This window comes from Juglans regia, chromosome 14, assembly GCF_001411555.2.
Source record: "Juglans regia cultivar Chandler chromosome 14, Walnut 2.0, whole genome shotgun sequence".
NCBI classification, from domain to species: Eukaryota; Viridiplantae; Streptophyta; class Magnoliopsida; order Fagales; family Juglandaceae; genus Juglans; species Juglans regia.
The window spans coordinates 14003789-14031041 of record NC_049914.1 but is presented as its reverse complement, the minus strand read 5'-3'; the positions used below and the strand labels follow the sequence as shown (position 1 = coordinate 14031041).

Below are 27253 nucleotides of genomic sequence, written 5' to 3'. Positions count from 1 at the left end.
TCTTCATCTCATCTAATAGGTGAGGCCAGCGAGATACCTCCCACCCCAATCATTCACGGGGACTCTTTCTACCCATATGAAGCTCATGGCGATGCACCACAGGAATGGTCCGAACTCCATCTCATCCATAATGATTGACACACAATACGATTACTCATACAATGATATAAATATTCACATAGAGGTAGCACCAAAAATAAATGCATTCAAATATTAGAAAACATGAAATAAAAATATTCATAAACATAAAGGTGAAACATTTAATATTTCATGATGAGAAATGGGGAGATTACAAAATATGCATATGCCAAAATTCCATAACAACCTTACACAACATTTATTCTCCATTCTTTGGCATTGTCTTAAAAGCTAACCTACCTCACTGCCTTAAAATTACAGCAACACTACACTGCTCCTTTCTCTGTCTCCTTTGAAATCACTGGCTGTAACAACCTATTCCCCAAAAAAGTTATTTTTAGAGTTCTCAAGGAACCAGTGTACTACTAAACGTTGACCTAAAAACTTTTCTTGTTAACGAAGCGCTAGATGCAAAAGATTCCATAATTAAATAAAGTCAAGCTTTATTAAATTCTTAAAATTCAAAAGAGAGTCTGCAGAAGCATTATATAAACAATGTGGTCTCATGTACTTATCAAACTAACTTATTAAACTAGAAATCATAAAGCTGGCATAACATAAACTATTTACGCCTCTGCCTCACCACCATGGACTAAGTCATGTCCTGCACCTTCATCCTCATAAAAATCCTCACCTGGAAAGGTTAAAATATAAAAACATATAAAAATGAGTCAAATACTCAATAAGCAACACATCATATAGTACAAATAAATTGAAATAAATTTCTAATGGCTGATCTTTAAATTCTAAAAGGAATATAACTCGTTCAATAAATAATAAATGAAATTTAACCTAGTTATTGAGCATAATTAAAACTCATAATCAACCTAAATAATTTATTGCTCGTGGGCTTATTAAATATGGCTCATTAAATATAATTTAGGCCCAACAAAAATTATCAATATTCCGAAATCAGAATTATTGGGCCTGGTTGTTACACTTGCTTTTTTCGAAGAATTTGACTCCAAGGGTTCTCAAGTGTCTTTGATCTCAAAAGTGAGATTTTGGCTTTTACCTTAAACATTTTATAGTACGGGTTTTTCAAATGTCCTTCCAACTTTAGGCGTGCTTGAATAAAAGTCATTTAGTCTCAATCGTCTCACTTATGGCAGAGGAATACCGTGGTAACAAAACAGACACTTGGATTTACAAATAAACCGAAAAAAATAAACCAACCCTAGTATCAAAATCAATTAAAAAGAAAACCAAAACCAACCTATGCAATCCACTAAGTGACTTGTAGGAACTGTAAAAGAATAAAACATTGTATCTCAACATTAGAGAATTGCATCATGCCTCTTGCACCGAAATGAAGAAAGACCCATGTATATACTCTGCTCAAACCTTGCAATACACCTCATCATTAAAACCATGCACCATGACTCTTGCACCGTAATGAAGGAAGACCTCATTTATCGATTCTGATCAAGCCCCATAGCAAAGGAGGTAACTCACGCATGTTTCTCCATTCCACATCTCCATCACTTACACCCCGACTAGCTAACCAATCTGCAACAACCTTTCCTTCTCTAAAAATATGAGATATCTTATAGTCCATTGTTGGAAGCAACTCTTGAAGTTCCTCCCAATAATCCTCCAAATACCAGATGCCGCATTGAGTTTTTTGCAGCCACGACAGGACAACCTTTGAGTCCATTTCAATATCTACTAATGACAAATTTAATTTCTTATAGTGTTTAACACCCTCCAGTAATGCCCTCAATTCTGCTCGGGAACTATCACCATATCCAGATTCATTGAAAACGCCAACAAAACAGAGCCCTGCATATCTCGAATCACTCCCCCAGCCCTCGAAGATCCTAGGTTCCCCAGACTACTCCCGTCTGTGTTTAATTTGACTCTACCCTGTGATGGCTTAGACCAAGATATTAGTTGAGATGGTTGTTGTTGAATAGGAATTGAAGAAATATTTAGGTTGTTAAGAATGTAAGAATCGGCTTGAGTGAACTTTTTAATCTTAGAAATTCCTTGACAGAGAACGATTATCCAGTGTTTGATAGAATGTCATACAACCTGAACTGACTCAGCCTTGCCTTCCATATGTGCAAGGCATCTTCTGCCCCATAGTCTCCAAGAAATGAGAGTAGGTAATAAGCCCAGAATGACACCTATTTGAGAGGAATTTGAGGCTCTTTGAAACCAACTAAGGCATGTTTCATGCCATGTTCTTCCAAACTGCAGGCCAAGAAAAGAACCACATTTTTTCCAAACCTCAGCTGCAACCTCCCCATCAAATAAAACATGGTTTAGATCTTCATACTTACCTTGCCTACAGCAGTTACATTTCAAAACCAGAGAAATGCCAATCCACCTAATTATGTCATCCACTGCTAGAGTACCATGCCATGCCTTCCACATTAGCACTGAGAATTTTTTAGAAAGCATGTTATTCCATATCCATTTATGCCCCTCCAAGTTAGGACCTCTTACCCGAATACATTTCCAAGCTGATTTAGTGGTAAAAATGCCACTTTCAACTTTGGTCCAAATTAGCATGCATCCTCCCTCTTTACATTTTGCAAGCACATTGAGAGTACTCTATGTTGTTTCAATACCCACCAGCCTTTCTAAAAGAGCCACATCCCATCCACTTTCAAGATTGCATTCCTTGACTTTTAATAGAGGTTGCTCGACCATTGGAAAAGTTTCAGCAATAGACTAGACCCCTGTTCCGGACACTTATCATACCAGAAAAATACATTTTCATCTTCAAGTTTCCATTTGGAATTACTCAAGACAGTAGGAATATTTTTAACAATCATACACCAAAAACTTGTACCCTTTTGAGGACCAAGTAACATGAAAGGTTTACTCCCAACGAATTTCTTACGAAAAAAATTTGCCCAAAGAGAGTTCTCATGCATGAGTTTTCATGCAAATTTTAACTAAAGTGCTCTTTGCATCCCATCAAAAGGTCTAATGCCCAAACCTCCTTCTGCAGTTAGCCTACATATGTTCCTCCAAGCAACCCATTTTTTCTTTCCTCTTCCATCACTTTCTCACTAAAAGAAGGAACTCATTAGCCTATTTAATGAATAAATAATATGTTTAGGAACCTGCAAAACCGCAAGTAGATGCAAAGCCATGCTCGCAAGGACATGCCTCAGTAAAATCACTCTCCCCCCACTGATAACAGTCTCATTTTCCACTTCTAAACCTTACTCATCAACTCCTCCAAGTCTGCAATTTTAAGTTTTCTAAAAATAATAGAAACCCCCAAATATTTAAAAGGGAATTTACCTTCCAAGAAAGCCGTCAATCTTTTAAGATTTCTTCTTCTAGTTATGGGAATTTTATTAGAGAAAAACATAGTGGTTTTCTCTTTGTTGATCAACTGACCAGTCCAATTTTCATATGTAGCCAAAATTCTTAAATGCATCGAATTGAGTTACGACTTCCATTAGTGAAAATGACCACATTATCCACATACATTATATGAGAGATCAAACTAGTACCTCGGGCTTGTGAAAACTGGCCAAAACTCTTCTCCACACTTTGCTTTATAAGTCGTGATAAAATTTCCTGCAAAATAATGAACAAATAAGGGGATAAAGGGTCCCCTTGTCTCAATCCTCGACCACCCTGAAAAAAGCCTTTCGTAGTACTGTTCGTCATAATAGAATACCAAGGCGTAGAGATGCACTCACCAATCAAGCTACAAACTGTGTTAGAAAAACCAAAGGTTTAACCTTCAGAAGGAAATCCCAATCAACACGATCATATGCTTTGGTCATGTTCAGCTTTAACACCACATTCTCACCATGTATCTTCTTATTAATAGAGTGAACCATTTCCAGAGTAAGACTGATATTTTCAAAAATACTTCTACTAGGAATAAATGCACCTTGTTCAAGAGATATCATTTTTGGGACGATAGATGCCAAACAGTTCACAATCACCTTCGAGCAAAGTTTATAAAATATTGAACAAAAACTTATGGGTCTAAATTTATCAAACCCAGTTGACATATCCATCTGCGGTATTAACACCACATAAGAATAAGTATAAAATCAAGGTCATTTACCACCTCTAAAAAATCTTGCAATTGCTGCCATGATATCCAGCTTGATGATATCCCAAACACTTTTAAAGAAACCCGATCCAAAATCATCTGGACGGACCCGAAGCACTATTAGAAGGTATAAAATCCAAGGCACTTTTCACTTTTTCAATCGATGGAATGGCACAGGTTGCTTCACTCTCCTCCATTGTTATAATGGGCGAAATTAGATGAGATAAATCTGGTGAACTCCCATATGTTTCTTTTTGTAGAAAGTTTGAAAAATAATTAACCGCTCCTAAATGGATTTCCTCGGGTGAACTCAAATAAGTGTCATCTTGAAGTCTCATATCCATGACTCTCTTTTTCCTCTTGTAGGATAAATAAGCATGGAAGAATTTTGAGTTTTGATCTCCTTCAGTACGCCATTTAACTTTCGCCATTTGAGCCAGTCTAATCTCTTCTCGGTGCCTCCAATCAACTAACTCCACATGTTTCAGCGCAAGTTCTTGTTCAGTCCCCAGATCCCATTCATGTTGTAAAACTGACTCCAATGTTTCTACTTGAGTTTCTAACTCTTGTAAATGAGCCTCAGTCCTTCCAAAAATCTACTTATTCCATTCTCTCAAAGCTCCCCTTAATTTTTTCAATTTGAGAGCCAATTTCAAAAAACCTATACCACCCACATCCTCCTGCCAGATTTTTTCACAAATGGCTGAAATTCTGGATGTTCTATCCACATTTGCTAGAACTGAAAATGAGAAAGGCCATAAGAGAAAGGATCTAACTGAAATTCCATGAACATGTGCGAATGATCCGATGTAGATCTCAGTAAATAACTGATTGTCACATTAGGAAATCTTGTCAAGCAGCTAGCATTCAAGAAGCACCTATCTAGTTTTGCCCAGCTTCTCGAAAAACCACTCTGCCCATTACACCAAGAGAACCTCCTTCCCAAAGAATTAATTTCAATCAATCCACAATGATAAATCCAGGAATTAAAATCCTCCATTTCTGCTCTCAGATGAGGTCTTCCACCCCGGCATTCCGAATCCTCTCTTATAATATTAAAATCACCTGCAATAATACAAGGTTCAGTTCCTAGAACCTGGCCTTTCAATTGCTCCCAAAGATCTCCTCTCCACCATAGTGCACTTGGCATATACAAAACAGCATAGGAAATTTGTAATGTCATCTTCTATTCAAAGTAAAATGAACTGCTCACTACTTAAAACAAGTTGAACTGAAATATCATCCCTACCATAACACCCAAATTTTACCAACCTCCCTTTCATTAGTAATAAACTTACCCATACGTAACAAATGAAGTAAGTCTTGCATCTTATCAGATGAGGCAAAAGGTTCCATTAAAGCAACTATTTTCGATTTCATTTTCATAACCAATCTCTTTAATCTACCTCAAGAGGTTCCAAGACCTTGAATATTCCATGTTAAAACCAAACCAATCATAAAGAAAATTTATTTGGCTAGGCTAACACCCAGGTCGAGCTACGAACTTTTTCAAAAGTTTTCCGAACTCCTTTTTTCTTCACCTCTGCTCCCTCATTTTCAGTGACATAATCTCTATGCTTCGAAAAATTTTCGACATTTGATTCCATGTCTGGTTCAGAAACAGAGTCTACCATATTAATGTTTTCAACAACGTTCTCATCAGGCATGGCAACTAATTCCAAAACTACAGTATTATTTTCCACAGGTCCCTATGTTGTATCATCTTCAACCTCCTCCACTTGATACTCCCTCTCCTTTAAAATATGTTCTTCACTCGACTTGTCATCATTTCTACTTATCTCCACTGTGTCTTGGTTCAGTACTGACTGTCCATCCTTTGTCCTATCTTCATTTTGAATTAAGACATGATCTTCAGATTCCTCAATCTGTGTAACCAAATTCTCACTCGTAATTCCTTGTTTAGTGCCTGAAACAACCATCAAGCATTTGCCCTTATCTATCTCATCGTTTGGGACAGGGACTTGATTTGCTTTTTTAGAATCCGTACCTTTCGCATTCTTACGTACCCAAATTTTTTCTCCATTATTATGTGTCTTCAATCTACACGTTCGTACGTTGTGCCCTTGCAACTAACACCTTGAGCAAAACGTCGAGAGAGTCGTAAATCACTTCCTGTTTGAGTCTCATCCCCGGCATCCCAATCCAGAAAAAAGGAATCGGATCTTTCGCAGCATCTATCTCCAAACATAAACGTGCACCATCCGTGCGAGTTGCACATTTCGTAGAATTATCCCTTTGAATGTAACGGCCAATCGATGAAGGATCTTTAGAAAAGATTTATGCTAAAAATTTGGAGGAAGCCCTGGCAGCTCTATCCAAATAGGTACCATCGATGGTTCTTCATCTTCATTGAAATCAGGCTTCCAGTGAAAAGCCCAATATTGAACACCATTCACCTCACAGGTTTCACGAGAGAGCGCTTTCAAGAAATCTGGTTCATTTGACATTCAGACGAAAACATTTCATGTTCTCCTCATGGTAGAAACAACCGGCATGCACGATAAGCCCCAACAGTTATGAATGAAAGACCGGATAGAATCCAACGAGGGCCTCTGCCGTAGAAACTTTAGAACGATGGAAAAATGGAATGGTTCTACAGATTTCACAATCTCCTCTTTAGCAAACTGGAAATAGAGTTCTCCATCCACATACTTTGGCCCACGATGAGGCACGGACATCTCAGGTATAGGTTACAGAACTACTGAGACAAGATCAACGTAGGGACGTCAATTTGCCTCTATGGCACTAGCCGCCATGCAGGATGATAGAGACATATTGGCAGTGCATGGTTGTGAGGGCCCCGCCTAATGCGAAAGGAGACAGACCATTTGTGGAGTTGAAGGAAATGCAAAGATGAGGAACACTCCAATAGTCTAAGGAATCAACAGCAGGAGACACAGAATGCATTTAACCAACATCTGAGCGAGCAAGCACCTCATGGAAGGCCGACTGACATGTTCCAGAGCGAGGTAGAGATGAGTGTCTCGTCCATGGTAGCAAGTTAGGAAAACCGCCTACTGTGAGAGGGAGAACGAGGAGCTGAAGTGACTGGTAAACTCAAATGAAGAGTTACCCACCCAAGACGAGAAAGGATCACTCACCCAAAAGGAGCAACAATCAAGGATAGACCAACCCATACATAGGGAACTTTCCAAGATAACACGGAAGGGCTCGAAAAGGTGTCAATGTTGTGCACAGAAGCCCACGCTCCATCTGAAAGGTCACATCTGGAGTGAGTCTACAATGAAAGCTGAAGACATGGCAAGTCATGTCATCTGAACTTAGAAGTATGGCTCAACGCCACGTGGAGAACCCTCATTCGAGGAAGGACTGAGGAGTTGGCATACCATAAGGGTGTGCTAATCATACCCAGGTCATCTATCTCTGTCATCCTACAGCATGACCAGATAGGGATGATGGACCCCTATCCAAGCATACCTAGGATCAGAGATATGTCAGAAAGGACATCTGACAATCTCACTCAATTTAAAGGACCTAGATGTGGAACAAGATCTTACTTTTGAGACCTTATTCACTAAAAAACTTGAGAAGACGACTGATGTGAAAAGCAAGGAGTAGAGAAGCAACAAGAGAACTTCCGACATAGGAATGCAAGTTAGCTTCTAAGACAGTAATGGGTAATGTGTGGTGAATGTTGTGTGTAAGAGGTATTGCATTATTTCTACAACTTCTCCCTTATTCTACAATGTAACTTCTCCCTCATCAGAAATCAATGTTTTCGATATTTTCATTGTTTTCTATACCTGACGTTGAGACCCTGTGTGGGAACCCTGGATATCAGGGTGTGTGTGTGTGAGTAGTAGATGGCACGAGTCTCTATTCATGGTACGGAACGAAGAATTCCACGTGACCATTCTGCAACACGTTACCACGTATATTACACAAGGAGAATGCCTCGTGGGGAGTGGGGTGGAACGATGTCGTATTAAGCCTCACCTGATAGTCGGGATATGGGATCCCTCAGCATCTCACGTGCTATTGTCTTCAAGTTGGTTGGCCAAGTAGAGCAGTATCTGTGATACCATGCTCCTTCCTTCTTACGTACGCTTCTTCTTTCTGACGTACGTTCCTTCTTTATGACATAAGCAAATCCCAATGGCAGAGATTAAGTGATCATCTGCCCTTCTCACTAGCGACTACGAGCCACGTTATCCGTGTCGAACCATGATGGCGTGATTCGAAAGATATCGTGTGACTTCTAAGGCACGCCCAGTGTTTTAAATATACTGAAAATATTTATAAGGAGTATTTTCAATGTTATTGAACTAAGTTTGATTTCCAATACGACAATTATAACATTCTTGAAAAGCCCCAAAAATATTATAATTGTCAGAAATCATTTTAATATCATTATTAAAATGATTTCAATTATTTAAGATATTATGGGATTTAAATTATGTTGAGAGCTTTTATTAATCAAATGGTTTTATTCTCTTTAATATGTTAAGTGAGACATCATTATTCTATTAATGATGAAGGAATATTATTTTATAAACTAAAGTTAGTTTAAAATAATATTCTACCTTAATTCCTCTAAGCACTTTTAATTAAGTTAATGTTTTACGCATTTTCAAATTAGTGTTTGATATACACCGTTAGATCGTTACGTGGATCCCCAGACGAAATGACTGGGTTAAATACCCAGACCCCCTCTCTTTCTCCCTCATTTCCCGTAGCTCTCTCTCTCTCCTCCCTCTCCCCAGCGTACGCAGTACACAGCCTCTCTCTCTCGGCACCGCCGTGCATCCCCAGACCTCACCGCCGGCACCACTAGCTCCACCTCACGCCGGTGAGTCCTCCCATGCCAGCCTCTCTCTCTCACGCTCTCCCTTTCTCCCTTTCGGAAGTGCAAAGCCCGAACGGGCTTAGTGCTTACTGCGCCGTCGTGCGCCACCACCTCTACGGCAGCTTCCTCTTCCACCAACCATCACCCTCCAGCGAGCTCAGGCCCTCCCATGTAGCCACCTTCCCCGTCACCCGCACAAGAGACCCACGCACAGCTTCACCGTGTGCTGCCTCTAGCACCGCCGTACACGGTACCCACGGCCACCAAGCACTGCCATGGACCTCCCCTTCCTCCCCCTTCCTCCTCCACGTGACCCATGGCCAGAAGCCCCTCCTCCACGCACGGGCTTCCCCTTCTCTCACGCACGGGTTGCACGCCTCCCACCACCGTACGCCGCCACCCACGACAGATGACCGCCACCTTCAGCCTCCTCAAGCCACCACCAAGCCATCCCGACCATCCACGGCCCCGATTTGCCACCCATGCACGCACACTCTCCCTCACTCTCTCACGGGTTTTCTCCCCCTCTTACACGGCCATTCCCCCTTCCTCCACCGTGAGCCATCGTGGTGCCACCCCAGTGCCACCATGAGCTTCACCAGCAACCCCTCAGCCCAACCCTAGGTCCAAACCATCACTTTGAGTGGTGGGTAGTCACTGCACGTGATGGACAGCCACTGCGCGTGGTTGACCGCCACTGTACATGGCTAGATCCACCGTGTTACGCTCTTTGCCATCATCACAAGGCCACCACGAGCCCTTCCAAGACCACACCTAGCTATCCAAACGCCTAAACAATTAACGTACGTGGGTTAGCCACCACTACGACTCTTCTGACATCATCAGCTGTGACAATCAACGAGCAACGCACAGGTTATCCCGTCGATGGTATAACCCTCTATCCCTCGTTAATTATGTTAGATATTGATTAGTTGACTAGGTTGTGGACTGTGCTATTGGTATTTGTGGAGTTGTGGTATTGTGATGTGGTGTTGTGTGATGAAGTGTTGGGCGTAATTGGGAAGTGTGTTGTGAAGTATTGTAGACTGTGTCGTGTAGTGTGGTTGTGGAGTATGTGTTGTATTGGTGACGTGGCAGATGGAATGGGAATAGTACACGCTGGGTGTACTTTGTGTGTGGTGTAATGTGAGACAATGAGAGAATATGTAAAATATACCCTCTTGGCGTAATGTGGAACGGGAAGAGTACACGCTGAGTGTACTCTGTATGGGGTATGGTATATGAAGGGAGTACATGTGGAATGTACTCCGTATGACGGGGTGATGCACCATATGGAGGGTATGCCATAATGGTGATGTGACGTAGTGTGTATAAAGGGAGTACACGTGTAGTGTACTCCATGTGGTGGAGTGATGCACCATATGTCGTATAGTGACGCACCATATGGCGGGTATGCCATGATGGTGATGTGGCGTAGTGTGTATAAATGGAGTACACGAGGAGTGTACTCCATGTGGGTGGAGTGATGCACCATATGACGGGTATGACATAATGGTGATGTGGCGTGATGTGTATGAAGGGAGTACATGTGGAATGTACTCCGTATGGTGGAATAATGCACCATGTGGCGGATATGCTATAATGGTGATGTAGCACGGGGTATGTGAAGGGAGTACACGAGAAGTGTACTCCATAGAGTGGAGTGATGCACCATATGGCGGATATGCCATAATGGTGATGCGGAATAGTGCGTGTAAAGGGAGTACACATGGAGTGTACTCTATGTGGTGGAGCGATGCTCCATATGGCAGGTACGCCATAATGGTAATATGGCGTATGTAAAGGGAGTACACATGGAATGTACTCCATGTGGTGGAGTGATGCATCATATGGTGGGTATGCCATAATGGTAATGTGACGTAGTGTGTATGAAAGGGGGTACACGAGGAGTGTACTCCATATGGTATACTGATGCACCATATGGCGGGTATGCCATAATGGTGATGTGGTGTAATACATGTGAAGGGAGTACACGAGGAGTGTACTCCATGTGATATAGTGATGCATCATATGGCGGGTATGCCATAGTGATGATGTGGTGTATGTGAAGGGAGTATACGTGGAATGTACTCCACGTGGCAGTGACACTCCCAGTGGCATGTCGTAGAGATAAGGATGGTTATGTGATTGATGGGCGTAGAATGTAATGGGTAGTGTCGGGAACTGTGGAACAGTATCCTGAAGTAGTTATGGCATAGCCTGTAGTCTGAGGTGGCAAGTGTCACCATGATGAACTTATGGCTAGGAGTATGCGTGAAGTAGCAGAACAAGTATAAGAGTGCGTAGTGGAAGCATGACTGAGGAATGTCACGAAGTGACATGACTATTGATAGTCGTGCTGGCGATGGACGAAGTAGCAGAATAAGTGTAAGAGTACGCAGCGAAAGCATGACTAGGCAACATCACGAAGTAACGTGGTTATTGGCAGTCATGCTTATGATGGGTGAAGTGTTATAGTGTAGGAATGGCGTAACGGGAACGTGATGAGGTGTCACGGTGTGACAGGAGTACGTGAGGAACCGTACTTGTGATGAGTTAGGAGTTGGCATAGTAGAATGTTGGGTAACACGACAAAGTCACAGTGTAGCTTTGGAGCAATCTCGAACTATATGACGTGACATAAAGCGTAGTTGTGAATGGGGTCTTGTCGTGTTAAGTGTTGGGATGAACTGTCAAAAGAGACGGGTAGCGTGAAGAGTCATGCTAGCCGGGTTAAGAGAAGGTTGATATCGGAGTATGATGGTTGTTTATACAAGTAGGTGATCAACGTGTCATATGTTGATCTTAGGTGATGAATGGGTAAGGTACATGTGTAATCTGGGTAGACGCATGTGTCGGACGAATTCACCATATGTAATGGGTAATCTGTCATGAGCTTAGTTGCACGGTGCTTAAGCCTCAGAGTTGGCTTAGAGACGTGTAGCTTGTATGGATGGGAATGAAGATTAGTATGGGCTAAGATGCATGAAGGTAGTGACGGGCGTATTATCTAGGATTGGGATGCGTGATTCCATCGGTCGGAATCATGCGTAGGAATGTAGTTGTAAAAAGAATAAGACGAATGTCTTAGTGTCTTAATCCTAAGGTGAATCATGGGTTCGCTTTAGTGGATGAGCACTCGAGGCAAGACTTTGAGTTGGAAGATGTGGTGACCGTAAGTGGTTCCCGAAGGGTTTAACATAGTAAAGGGCATGTAAGTGCACCGGATAGAAGGAGAGTGTTCTAAGTGATGTGTAGCTGTATTTCTAGTTTAAGTTGCTTATGCATTAGATAAAGAATGACGCTAAGGTATGTGTATGCATGTAGGTTGCCATCTGACAAGCACATGAATGGACTGCATGACATGCAAATAGCATGGAGTCCAGGTAAGTGTTACGTTCATACTCTTCTAGAGTTTTCCAAGATACAAGAAACGCTTTTCCTTTAAGATGCTCACGAAAAGAAACGAAAGACGTTTTAAGAAAGAAAATGCTAAATGTTTAAAGGTATATAAGTATGTACGGCCCCTCCTTGGTAGCCCCTTTTTACGCAACCAAAGTATTAATTGTACGCATGTGAATGGCTGACTATACGCTATATCTATTATATGTATTTTCTAAGAAAATCCACAAACTGATGAAAATGCATGACAACGGATGCTTTTATGGATCCTACGAACCGACGCTTTCATGTGCGCCACAAGATGATGCTTGTGGATGCCATGATTGACGACGTTCAAGGTGACGCTTATGGATGTCATGAAAGTTGGCGTTTAAGCCTATGTATGTTCTTAAATGACGTTTTCCATGAACGAACTGTTAAAGAAATGATAAGATTGAAATGAACTGAAAAAGGAAAAGACGATTTTTGGGCTTACGCCCCAAACGATGTTTTCCCATGAAAAGAAATGTTTTCTCATGAAATGACTGTTAAAGGAAAAAATGAACTGAATGAAAGCTCCAGCTCTTTCGAACTGACATGAACGAACAAATGAAAAGCAAAGAAAGACATGAAAGCATGAAATGAATGAAGATACGTAATGGGCACATGAATGAATGAAAAGGGTACCAATGAATGGGCAGATTGCAATGCCAAGTAAGTAGTACTGGAAGTGCACCCAGTGCTGCCCCTATGAAAGGGATTCCCAACCAGTGGCCATGGGCGGAATCCGGGTCCAAAGAAAGACCGCTAACCCCAACACGCGGGGCGTAACAATGTGTACTGGCCTATGAAAGTGATAAGAACGAATGGATGTATGCATGCATGTACGAACGCATGAATGCACGAACATTTAAGAAATGAAGGCACTGACGAGGGACACGTTTTAAAGAAAGGAAAGCCTTTTGAAAGAAAAACCCCGTCCAGTGACGTTTTCAAAAGAATGCACGTATACACGTAAACATGCACGAACTCTTGAAGAAATGAAGGCACTGACAGGAGAAACGTTTTACGAAAAGGATGCCCATGTTTAAAAGAGAAAAACTCGGTCCAGTGACGTTTCAAAAGAACGCACGTATGACACGTATGCATGCACATAATACTATGTACATATGATGAATGCATGAATGAAAACCTATATTGTTATATTTTAACTGTATGAAGTAATGCTTATGAGTCTTCGACTCATTTTAGTTTTTATGCATGCCCTCCCCCCACAGGAACTGTATGATCGGGACGGACACGGCCCATGGGGAAGAGCACGGAAGTCTATGCACGAGCTTTAAATGTACGAGAGACCTTTTATTGTAAAAATTAATGTTTTCCGCTGTAAATCTCTTTTATCCCAAAGCACATTTCATTTTATAAACGTGGAGTCTCGTACCCTGGGTACGCAAGTGAAAAGTTTTAAATCAGACGGTAATTCCCATCGTCCTTTTATAAAAATATTTTGTAAAAAATCCCACCACAAGGACGGGCATTACAGTATCCCCAATACAACAAGTATGTGTGTGCGCGCACATGTGTGGCAAATGAAAGCCTATGTGACGAATGAATGCTTATGAGCAATTATCTATGTAATGAGCACTTGTGTGGCAAAAGAATATTACTTGGCTTAAATAGACCAAATACTAATTTTTTACGGGTTTTCTACTTATATGGAGATGGGTTACTCCTCGCCATAATATTACTAATATGTTCTATCTATTTTGCATAAAGAGAGGGTAATTATTATATACATATATATATATATATATATTATTTATGTTTTAACTGAGAGAGTGATTCCTTGCTAGATTTTGAGGATGCACATAGCTATAAAAGGGATGGTGATTCCTCTCCAAGCATATACATTTTTTTCTAGTATTTACATAAAAGGTTTTCATAGCATATTTGGTAGCATTATCTCTCATTAGTAGTCTTATCATAACCACCTAACCTACCTATGATTTCGTTCTCGAGACCATAAGATTTGATGCAGGTACAAACTCTGGCATAACGTCGGAGGAAGAGAGTCAATCACGCCCGAGTCCTGCTTAAGGAAACTAGGACTCATCTTAGCATCTCGTCCTAATAATTTTACTCAATTTAGTTTCATTCTTCTAGGAATTCAAGTTACTTGGGACTCATGATAGTTTCCATCTCTATTAGGTCAAATACATCTCGGACTTACTTTATTGTGTGCACATGCTTGGCACCAAGCCTTCCAAGTCACCATGTGCTAGTGGTGCTAAATTGCCGAGCCTCGATGGTGAGCCTTTATCTAATCCGTCTGAGTACCAAAATGTAGTAGGCGTCATTCAATATTGCACATTAACTCAACCCTAGATAGCATATTCTATTAACCGGCTATGTCAAAATTTGCATTCTCCCCCTACAACTCATTAGCAAGCTACAAAACGTGTTCTTCATTACTTGTAAGACTCAGTTGAGCACGGCTTGCTTTATACTAAAAGGAACCTTCTTCTCATAGCTTATCATGACTCCGATTAGGCCAGTAGCCTAGATGATTGCTGCTCCACCTCTGGCTTTGGTGTATTTTTTTGGCTCCTCTCTAATTTCATAGGGTGTTAAGAAGCAATATGTTGCTTCAAGATCAAGTCCTGAAGGGAAAATCACTCAATGGTAGTCAAAACTATCGAACTATTCTTGTTGCAGATGTTTAAAGAACTTCGAATTGCATAACATTCTCCATCTATCATTTGGTGTTGACAACATTAGTGCACTTGCCTTAGACTCAAATCCAATTTTTCATGTCCATACTGAACATATAGAGGTGAACTATCATTTTATTCCAGGCGATTTTTTAAATGAAGATATTGCTCTCAAATTCATTTCTACTCAGGATCAACTTCTTAATTTATTTACAATAGGACTCTCTTCCTCTCTCAATTTGAAGTCCAAACTCATGGTGTGTCTAGCCCCCCTCAACTTGAGTGGGGCTGTTAATGTGAATCCCTCAGCCAAGATTCTTGCACTTGGGTCTAATATAGGAACTATGAATTATACAGCCCATGATGGGCAACCACCTGATACAGAGGAAGTCGCATATGGAAGATTACGCACTTGAGTCAACACCTTCCTCTTCATAGCAGATCTGTAATCCTATTGATTGATAGAATCCTAAGCAATATAGCAGTTATAGCAGTTATTTATTGTAAAGATACTCTCTTGAAATTCCATGCATATTCCAAAATTGTATTTCCTTTCTTTACTTTGTACCGTTCTACATAACAATAGAATCTCATGGTTGGGCATCTCGTCTATCATTTTACTTAATTTAGTGATTGGTGTTAGCTGTGTAAACTAAAAAAAACTGTGAACCCATGAATCATTTGTGAGGTGACAAAGGTGCTCTAAGATGAGATATTCAATAGGACTAGAATTGCATGAATGATACCTATGAGGGTGGTAGATGTCTCCAAGGTAGTCCCCAAGTGGCTGCAGTTTGGAGAATGATTCCCTTATGTCTTATGTGATGCATATGACTTGAAAGGAATTATAGAAGTTTTGAATATAGAGAATGCACTTTGGATGAACTTAGAAACCTCTTCGTGCACACTTTATTTCTTTGGTTTTCTGCTATCATCCTTAATAGACCTAGTGTTCATGATTTTCTTGATTTATTTTCTGGCTTCTTGAATGTAACTAGATGTTTTCTTTTGTATACTCCCTATGTACTTCGACATCGCCTATTTCATTAGTTTAACGAAACTAATCTTACCCATCAAAATAAAAACTTCGAAGAGGCAAGCAGTTCCAAAAAACTGAATTAATGAACAATTCCAATTTTTATTCCTGATCCAATCTAATAAATTCTCTACTTTCTTAATCATTCCTAGGTCAATTTCCCCAAAATTTCCTTAATATTGACCTTGTTCCATATTACTACTGAACACTATTTTCAGTTGTAAACTTAGGTTTCAGGCATTTGGATCTTATTGTTCCTAAGTAAAAAAGCTGTATAAGCAAGTCAGCTTGCACCCAACGTACATACATAGTTAATCAACCAATTAACTTCAACTTCTATAAATGTTTTCTTTCATTACTGGTTTCTCTTAATAAACCCAGAAATACGCTTTTACCTGTCATTATCAATTCTCAAACCGTAAATGTGACCTAAAAAAATGGCACACGCAAGGTTCTAAGAATTTTGTGCACAAGCTGGAATAGATTTGAAAAAGCAGAAGGCAAAAATAGCAGGGCAACTGCACTGGTAACAAAACAAAAAGGAGAATTTCACAATAAAAACGATTTTTTTGAAAAAATGCAGGTATGGAGTCGCATCAGCAGCATACAGATAAGGCCTAGGCATGGCACCATTCATGCCTTCAAATCAATCTGGAAGGAACCCAGCCAAAAAGTACGGTAAGATGGCTGGAAAATCATTAGGGCGCAACTGAGAGAAAGGTATCAACCAGAACGTAATAGCGAGAAGTCTATTATTATCATTCAGCCTTGATCTGGTGATTCCAAATGCTTATTTCTTAGCATCCACCTTCTTTTCTTCTTCTTAATCATGGATGCTGGCACATCTGGATGACCAATACAGAAAGATGACGTGATCTGAAAACCATCTTGATGGGACTAAATAAAGCTTACCACAAGTAACTAACAATCAACTCCGTAAACAAAGCCAGCTATAATCCCACACCGGTGTATAACATAAAAGACTCCAATTACTAAATAAAGCTTTAGGTGCATCTTGCAATAGCAACATTAATCATACTTATTGCAGTAACTATCTAGGGCTGCCTAGCAAAGGCTATATTCAAGAAATTGTTCAACTAAGCTAAATACAAGGCTCCACATCGGTGTGTTCATAAAAAAATCAGTGTCTATTCTCATATGATACTGCATTTAGCAGGCAAGAGAGCCGTGACGTACCAGTATCTAAAATGGAAATCTGAAGGTTTTCTTGTGGCCATGGTACGTACACAATTAGAACCATTTCTTGTTTCGCTTGAAGGACAACCTCAGCTTTTGTCTTTGTGGTACTTGTTAATGTGATAATAGAGCTTTTTAGACTTTCATTAGGTGGACATTTGCATCAAGTACTACTTAAACCCAAGTTAGAGAAGACAGTAAACAATAGCAACTTTATGCAAAAAGCTAGGGTGTTAAATCAATCCTCCCCAATGGTAAATACAATTTTCAATGTATTAACTTTACCTTAAACCATTATCCTTTTACCTTACTACCTCCTTTTTATTTTGTTTCTTTTACTTGATTGTTTTCAATAAAGTTTTATTTCTTCTAGGGCTGTAAATGAGCATAGCCATTCATGACCAGCTCAAACTTGTCTTGTATGTACTCAGTTCAAGCTCGATTCATTTAATAAATGAATTGTTCATGAACGCTAATATTAGTCCAACATATAATGAGTCAAATCTATATATGTTTGGCTCAACTCATTTTAGACTCATTAACAAAGTTCATATAAGCTTGACTCATCTCATCGGATCTCGTTTTAAAGCTCATAATATATAAATATATATGTATATATTATATTCATACGCATTATATGTATTAGATGATAACTGTATTTTATATATTTATTCATGTATTATAAGTTTATTGAAACAATTGAGAGAAGGTTGGCAGGTTGGCAAAGGATCTACTTGTCAAAAGGGGCAGAATTAGTTTAATCAAAAGCACACTCTCTAACCTCCCCACATATCTCCTATCTTTATTTCCCATACCTGCTAGTGTGGTAGGTCTTATTGAAAAGATTTTACGTGCTTTTTTGTGGGGAGGAATTGGAGATGAGGCCAAGTTCCATCTTGTTAGTTGAGACAAGGTTTGCTTCCCGGTTTCTAGAGGAGGGTTGGGGGGTCCGTAATTTGAGGTTATTTAATAATGGCCTCCTTGAAAATGGTTGCGGTGGTATCATCAGAAGGAGGCTTTTTGGAGGGTCATTACTTACTCTTATGTATGGGAGCGAAAGGGGGGTGGTGTTCTAATGAAGTTAGGGGCACGCATGGAGTGGAGTTGTGGGAAAATATTAGAAATGGATAGGGGATTTTTCTAGATATTGCAGATTTGAGGTCAGTGTGGGTTCAAGAGTGTGCTTTTGGCATGGTACTCGGTGTGGAGATAGGGCTCTCATAATCGCATTCCCTACACTACCGGACTGCTCGTGATAGGACACTTCGATGGCAGAGACGATGGATAACTCTAGTAGCTCATTTCAATGAATTTTTTTTTTATTAGACCAGCTAAGGATTGGGAACTAGGTTCCATATCCGATTTTTTCAGCTTGTTGTGCACCATTATCGTTGGTAATGCTGAGGTGGATGGGATGATCTGGACTCAAGTTAGGAGTAGGAGACTCACAGTTCACTCTTTGTACAAAGCTCTGTCGGTTCAAAACCACAACCTTTTTTCCTTAGAAGTGCATTTGGAGATGTAAAGTGCCCCAAGGTAGCTTTCTTTGGCCGGACTGCTTTCCTTGGGAAAATCCTTACCATCTATATTCGAAGGAAATGTGGACATTTTGTTATTGATTGGTGTTATATGTGTAAGAAAAATGTGAAACCATGGATCATTTATTATCACATTGTGAGGTGGCTAGGGATTGGCATTGATAATGCTCAAAAGGATGGTGGGCCATTTTGGTGTGTTGGAGAAGACTTCAGGGCAACCCCCAAATTGCCCTTATATGGAAAATGATTCCTCTACATCTAATGTGATGCCTTTGGATGGAGAAATGGTCAGTGCTTAAAAGATTGGGAACATTCCTTGATGAGATCAAAAGATTCCTCTTCAACACAAAATTTTTATGGTCTACTGTCATTTTTTTTTATGGGGCTAGTTTTCATGATTTCCTCGTATCCATTTCTAGTCGTTACTTGTAACTAGGTATTCTCGTTGTAAATCTCCTTTGTGCTTGGGCTACACCTATTTTCTTTTTTCAATAAAGTTTTATTTCACCTGTAAAAAAATTTACTATGTGAAATACAATGATAACTTACTATACGTTAGACCAATGATAACATATGTTGAAAGTTATAACTATCACTTATAACTTGTAGTTACATATTATATACTGACACTACAATATATAATAACTTTATTTGTTTATACATTTATTTATACATTTATTTGTTTAAATGTATAAATAGTTAAAATTTATTGCGGACTTTTTATACTTTTTACATCAATTAAACAAAATAATCAAATTTTTCGAAAAAAAAAAAAACATCAAGCTCAATCTCATTTGTTTGCTTTTCTTCGAACGCGAACATAACTAATATTACGAAGCCGAATTCAAACAAGAATATTCAATCCTTATTGGAGTTCAAGCCATGTTCGGACTACTAAATAAGTTATTCGAACTGGAGCAATCTTGTTCAAATTCAGCATTACTTAATTCGAATACAATCCTAATTTTTTTCCATCAAACGAAAGAAGTGGTTGTCATCTCCGTTTGGCAAGCCAATTCATAGCACTACTCTTCATAGCTAACCTAATCAAACAAGTTCCAATTTTGTTTCATCCTAATTGAGTCTACTGACATTTAAAGATCTGGGTTATCAGTTCTTTCAAGTTTCTTCAAAAACCAATAGGGCATTGTGATCAATTAATCAAGTTTGGTCAACAAATATGAACCTGATGCAATGTTGAAAAAACTGTAGCTTCCCAATTCAACCCACCTTTTTTCGGAACACAGACCAACGTGTCAGAATAGTTGGATTAATCTCGAGTTAGTAGAATATAGCAAGTTGTATCCAGAGGAAGAAAAATTTAAATGTATCTAGTTTATTCATAAATAATCTCTATGCAATAAAAAAATACTTAAAAACCGCAGATCATTTAATCTTTACCTCCCTCAGGATATATTGAGTTATAGTGCACCTCTGCCCAAAAGCTCAAACAAATTACTGCAAAAATAAAAAATAAATAAATAAATAAGAATCATCCTCATCTCAATGCACATCACTAAGCAACAAGATTAAACAACGATGAGATTTTTTTTTCTTTAATTTTTTAGCCATTTGGAAATACTAAGTTGAAACTAAAATAAAAAGGGAAAAATCAAAAGAATGAGAAAACTGCTCAGAAGGGTTTCTCGCACATGAAATTATACTCAGCAATTGAGAAGTCGGGAGAAAGAAATGAAAAAAAATATGGCTAGTCCATCAAACAAAGAATCTATTTGCAGCATTGGATATAGTTTTCTGTTAGGAAAACATGACTTCCACTGATAAAATGACTTCCACTGATAAAATGAAGCCTAAACCCATCCACGTCCTTCTCAGTTAGCATTCCTTCAGAGAATATACAATTGAAATGATGAAATATCTTTTTCTGTAGAGCAAAAGGGCTGACATATGGCAAGGGGCCCATGAATGAGCAATGGAAGTGCACAAGGCATAGGGCATTGACAACATAATTCCCACTGGGGTGAGCATTGCCCATGTGTATGGCTGAAGGGAGGCAAGTCACAAATGCAAAGTCAGTGTTCCAACAAGGTAAGGTGTCCCAAAGAAATTTGTTTTACCTTCATACCAAAGGCAAACCATGGACTCCAACACATGGTGCCCAAAACAGTTTGAAAATTTTAGTAATTAGGGAGATACCACATCCGTTTCCTTTTAATGGGAAAACAGAATGGAAAATAAAAATTCATGGTTGGCATTGCTAATAATTATATAGAAAGGTCTATGGCAAGGGGAGGTCATAGGAACATACTAGGATATCAGGTTTTTCCAGCAAATATCATTCTCGACTACAGTGACATTATTATACATTACTTCGAAACATTATATGTACTGTTAGATATCTATCACCATTTGCCCACTTTATCATTGAAGCAGTGCACCAATATAGATTTATTCCTACTTTCTAATATTTACAATTGGAATTTGATAACTCCATGAAGGGTACCTCGCTTTGACCTCTCAACATTAGGAAGAATCTCAATGTAGCAGGTGTCCTTGAAAGATGTTATCACAAATATTTTAACACCATACTGCAAATAGATCACTAAATGCATTAGACAGAAGCATATCTACTCAAACAGTGAGCACTATGCCCATAATTGAAATTCTAAAACAAGCAGAAACAATTTAAAGCCCAACGGACTCAATGTTTAAAGATTTAAAGTAACTAATAAAAGACATACAATTTCATATAATCAAGAGAAATTGAAGTGTAATTTGTTTAGCAGGGAGAAATAGGATTTCCAGATATAACAAGTACACAGGGTAAATTGACCTCCATAATGGACCTAAGGCAAATTTCAACATACCAGTTTACAATATTAGGTTGGAATAAAGTTGAAAGACAAAAGCAAAACAATGCAAGCTAGATCAATTGTAACATCTATAAGGAAAGGGAAGGCGAAGGGATACGAAGAAAAGGCAAAAAAAAAAAAAGAAAACAGACAAATCCATCATAACTACAATAAATGTTAAGTCATTCAAGCATACCGAATCTGCAGCAGCCTGCAAAGTTACATGATCACCCCATTCACCACTCCTATTTTCATCCAAGTGAAAGGAATGTCAAAATATATTCTAGAACAAATCAGAAAGTCAACTTAAAGGAGAAGAAAATACTTGGACATCTTCTCCAGATAGTCATCATAAGCCATGGGAACATATCCCTCATAAATCTCCAGGTAAGATTTAAGCTGTATCATTCAAAATATCACAACATAAATATGTATCGCAACAATAATTTAACCCAATAAACTCTAACTCACGCTTTCAAAACCAATTTACTACTATAATGGCCAACCTGATTTATAACTTGCTCTCTCACAAATTTGTGGTGCTCAGGAGTTCGATAAAATTGATCCGATAAAGCTCGGAACTGGAAATATCAAGGAATGTAAGGGACATCGTGTAAGTAATCAACCACCATAATAAATAAGTATTCAGGTTTGACTATAATAGGCTTAAAATGAACTAAAGAACAAGCAAGTGTAAAATGAGACATGCATTTTGGTAGACATTCTGAATTGATACTTGTCAAATTTGGTTCGTAAATCACTGATGGGGCTCATTATATTAGAAGTGAATCGTAGTGCAATAAAGCTTATAAATCATCAGCCCACTTGAAGGCCTATACATGAATAAAAAAGACAGCAAATATAATTGGGCACAAAAATCGCATCATTTACTGCCGTGCTAACGAAAACATAAAATATTTTCATTCAGTTTTAAACTGGAATTCATATGAATGGAGTACGAAGGAATTTAAAAATCCAGAAGCACTTTTTTTATGGTAAGCAAACTCATAGAGCAAGGACAAGATGCAACTAATGCAAAAGTTTGGATAGGCAGGTAATCTTTCCTTTTATCATGTGAACTTCTAGAGACACCATGGATTCCATCAGTCCGTAATAACAAAGTCCAGCATATTAATATCATTTAGGACTTTGTATTGATACCAACAAAAACCATATAAAATAAATCAATTCTTTTGTAAGACAAGACACAAGCAACTAGTTTTTACACATATAATTATTTGTATAAACATCAGTAGTGAAGAATAAAAGCCAAATCATCAATTTGCAAAAAGAAATGTAAAAACACCAGCATACAGGTCAATGATGAGAATGAAAGTAAAACAGAACTCAACATATTAGATTATACTTATCCATGACAGTTGAAGTAAATTTCGTAACATGTTCTCATAGAATTCCAAAACAAATGTAAAAAGAAATAGAAATTCAGAACCATAACTCACCACTCTACTTTCTATGGTAATGTAAACAAAGCCTTTGGTAAAATCAGACATAAGACATCACAATAACATACAATCTAAAGCATGCTTGCCATGGCAGAACAAGCTAACCTGACAGTTACCATCACCTTGAACTTTATGCTCAACCAAATCATATAACTGCAATCTAAAAAAAAGGGGAGGAGGTGGAAAATATTTCCAGATTAGTTTCGCATAGAAAACTTATCTGCAAAACCAGACGCAAGAAGATCCTACAAATTTAGGGGGGGAGGGGGGGAGAGAGAAGAAGAAAGCAGCCATACATATAATAAACACAGAATACCTGTCCAGTAGCCTTTGATGATCTAATGTTTCTTCATCAACTGAGGGTATTTCCCCATTAATTCTTGGTACATGCTGCAAAAATAAAGAATAAAGACAAGATTTAAGAGTATAAACTATATACGGTCTGTTTTAGTATGTACCCTTTGTCTACCTTCAGGCTGGAAAAAGAAGTATGTCACCATGAAGGAGTCTTCAAAATCTTATACACAATAACCAACCACCCCAAAAAAAAATAAAAAAATAAAAAAGAAAGAAAAGTCTGCAAATATATGCATATATAGGAGTCAAATGTATAGCACTTACAAAAGGGAAGTTGATACATCCAGTAGCAATTTTTATTATGTAAATACCCCTGAAAAATCGTAAGGGATTGAATTCGTGACCTCACTGTCAAACCCTTGCTTTGGGGGGAAGATGTCATTTGGTCATAATGAAAAATAAATATAGCCTTAGGACATTCATTTGTAAGGGGTCAATAGTTATCATTCCACTATATGGTCACTGAACTAAGAGATATGAAACAGCAGAATATATTATTCCCAGACAGTGTCTAACTCAACACGTGCAAAAAACCTGTATTACAACTGGTCAGAACTTAGTAGCTTTACAAAATCAACATGCAAGACCAAAGGATTCTTCATATGACATAGAAGCTAACTATGTAAATCAAAATAGCAGCAGTAGCATAAATTGAAAGTCTCATAAAGCCCTCAAATATTCGGCAGGAAGAAAAAGATAACTACAACTCCTATATATGCTACACTTACAGGAACAGGAACCATCAGAGTCAACCTTTTTCCCACTTCTCCATCAAAAGCATACTCATCCATCAACTCTAGTGAATATGACCGCTCATCCCCACAGTATGAGTTTTCATCAGGGCTAGAACATGAAGTAGAAGGTCTCATAGTATCATCCTCTTCCTGGCCACATTCATGACCTAAAATTCCCAAATAATATAAGCACAATATACAACAGCAAGGCACACAACCCACAAACAAATCAGATAATTAGCTTCAAATGATTGAACTTAGCAATACCAGAGCCACAGTTTTTCATAGACTGACCAAGCCAATCCTGTGAGATAGCAGATAATTGCAAACGCTCCAATTCTTCATCTGGAGATCCAGGTGCTTCTACGACTGCAAGTTGTGATAGTTCTTCTTGAAGAGCTTGGGCAATAAGTTCATCATTTTCTATATTGCTACATTCTGTATCATAATTATCTCCTTCAAAATAATGTCCATGATAATGATCCACATCACCTTGTTGCATAATGGTGCCATAATATCCACAACTAGAGTATGGATCACTGTCAAAGAGCTGTAGACCCCACTGAAGAACATCAGGATCTTGCTCGTATGTTGTCATATGCAATGTATGTAAGCTCTTAGCTCCGATTGTGTCACACCAACCAGAAAGGTCTAATCCCAAAAACAACCTTCGAAATTAGAGGTTAATAGCGTAACCTTTACTTATAGGCAATAGTTAATCCATTGTAAGTTGCGTCATAGACATTTCCCTCTGAAACAAACATCACATAACACCTTTTACAGCAAGAAATCAAAAGAATTGCTTTAACAAATATCAAAAGAACAAAAATAAACACCAACAGATTCTATGGTCATCCACAATTCTTTTCTTTTGGTGTACTGGGAAATACAAGATGCCGTTTTACCTGCAAGACGTTATCAGATACACGTTCAGAATAAAATTTCTGTCCAACAAGAATGGTCATGAAGAGAATTGTACGAAACCAGTAAGTATATAATCAGTTTGTGCGAGCCAAAAAGGCACATCACAAAGGCAGAGACTTGCATTCCAAGATTCATCAGGTAAAAAGTTTCCGCCAAAGCATTCCACTTGATAAGTTATAATCCTTACATGCACTTGAGCATGCATAGTGACGGGCATAAACAAATAAAAAGAAAGAACAAGAAAGAAACCACAGGATTTAAGTACTCAAAGCAGCTCATTGGTATAATAAAATGGTCATACCTATATAGATCCGCCGGGTTCCAGAAAGCCGGTCGAGTTGAAGTAACCACTAAAACAAGTTACTGGTCACGGGATCGAAATGGAGCTTTCCAAATATCTCTATCGGAATGCCCTTAACAAAGTAAAAGTAAGAACAAAATCAAAACCAAAACATAAATGATCTTCAATACGAACGTAAAAGAGATTTAAGTCCTGAGTTATCAAACTGAGATAAAAATAAATACTGAAAAAAATCAATAGCATATATATATAATTCATTTTCTTTCCTACAAGTTCTCGGCAAGCAAACACAGCATTATTTTTCATCAAAGGAATCTTCAACTTCACATTGCACTTCGTCAAACAAATCTTCCCTCCACATCGCAAATAAAAAAGAGAAAAAAACAAATAGAGTTCAATCCAATGGAATCTCAATTAATGAAGAAGCGATTCACCTTCTATCCGAATCGAATAACATCCAGATCATGTCTGTAACGCTGATCGAGACCCAGCAAGAAAAGATCCAAATGTTGAAGAAATAAACAATAACATTATTTTTTTTCTTACAAAAAAACAAAACAGAGAGAATAATTTAATTAAGATCAAGCTTAACAAAAATATTTTATAATTAAAGAGAATTTGGTTATATTATATGAATAATTTGGGAAAGCGGGTTCGAGACGCCACGGAATAATCCATCAATAGAGAGAATATTTTTAAGCACTGAGTGTTCGTCGGTAGCGAGCGAGCGAACGAGTAAAGGGCCAAAACGGCAAAAGTGACGAACGTCACGAGGTTTCGGTCAGTGTTTCAGAGTCTGGGGAGCGAATCTTGAAGACCCTGACGTTGACCGATTCACAAACTTACAAATATACACAAGACAGAGAGATTCGCCGTCCGGTTTTCGCTCTCTCTCTCTCTCTCACTCACTCTGGGACTGCTACGGCGGGAAGGCACTATCAATGGAGAATAAAAAGTACTCCAATTATCATAGATACTTTCAAAACGCCATGTGCATGAACTGTACGCAGTACACAACAACTTCCAAAAACCTGCAAGCAAATCTGTGCAAAATATTCGTACGAATAATGTGATTCCAAACCCCAAAAAAAATTAAATGAAAAAAGTGAAGTGATTTTATGGGATGAGAGAAGACTACCACGTTAGATGATGGTGGCTTTTTAACAAATATCAACGGACATGACTCATTTAACCAGATATACCAACAAAGCATAGGCTCTAATTTATTTTTTTGAAGAATATGAAAGCTAAAGCTAAAATTTCCTTTTTTTTTAAGTGAGCATATTACAATATAAATATATATATAATAGTTACGAGATAATATAGTCAAATAGATTAGAGGTCCCAACAATAATTTCAATTCAGCTAATACAACAAAAAAATTAGAAGTAAAAATGTGAGATTTTGGGCCAACGACTTGGCACTCATCCATTACTTACAACGGAGAGCCACTTAGAGCACTTCTGAAACAATCCGAATGTCAAAATGCGATACCACAACCAAAAGTCATGATAGATTGGTGTGTAGTGTGTACTGCATTTTGCTGATATGGATTGATTGAATGTGAGTATCATTACATTTTTCTCTCAATCTTTGGATAGAAGCAAGAATATAGAAAAATAGCATGCGGCATATTATATAAATTGCTTGCAAACGACGGTCAGTAGTTGTATTGGCGCGTGGCGTCCACGCGCCAATGGGGAAGAGAGGAGTTTAACCTAATCTCAAAGACCCGAGGCTACTAATTACACTAGTGTCGTGCATGGTGGCAAAACTATCTCTTAATAAGGTAATGTATG

General features: G+C 38.5%; 1 protein-coding gene across 9 annotated transcripts; it reads right to left on the bottom strand.

Annotated features, from left to right (window-relative positions):
- Positions 1-190: 190 nt before the first annotated feature.
- On the bottom strand, positions 191-26556 carry LOC108990327 (OVARIAN TUMOR DOMAIN-containing deubiquitinating enzyme 12-like). 9 transcript variants are annotated; one of them, XM_035685369.1, is made up of 14 exons: positions 25889-26555; positions 25455-25566; positions 25070-25134; positions 24722-24980; positions 24497-24598; positions 24224-24396; positions 23455-23528; positions 23244-23298; positions 22182-22256; positions 22001-22074; positions 21872-21920; positions 21327-21411; positions 20264-20320; positions 16652-16972 (listed from the first exon to the last, which is right to left on the bottom strand). In XM_035685369.1, the coding sequence occupies exons 4-14, from the start codon at positions 24825-24827 to the stop codon at positions 16890-16892; spliced, it is 933 nt and encodes a 310-aa protein (XP_035541262.1). In that variant the 5' UTR covers positions 24828-24980; positions 25070-25134; positions 25455-25566; positions 25889-26555; the 3' UTR covers positions 16652-16889. The 9 variants fall into 9 exon arrangements, with proteins under 9 accessions (XP_035541260.1, XP_035541258.1, XP_035541261.1 ...); XM_035685370.1 differs by having other exon boundaries at positions 24524-24598; positions 25889-26554; XM_035685367.1 differs by lacking the exon at positions 16652-16972 and adding an exon at positions 191-772 and having other exon boundaries at positions 24524-24980.
- Between the last annotated feature and the right edge of the window lie 697 nt (positions 26557-27253).

Excerpts from the sequence above, each read along its gene's own strand:
- LOC108990327 (XM_035685362.1), bottom strand. The coding sequence starts at position 24,827 with ATGACAACATACGAGCAAGATCCTGATGTTCTTCAGTGGGGTCTACAG. Across the intron at positions 21,921-22,000 it reads TATCTGGAGAAGATGTCCAA|GAGTGGTGAATGGGGTGATC; the intron begins GTATTTTCTTCT and ends GGATGAAAATAG. Across the intron at positions 16,973-20,263 it reads CTCAATATATCCTGAGGGAG|ATGTGCCAGCATCCATGATT; the intron begins GTAAAGATTAAA and ends TTGGTCATCCAG.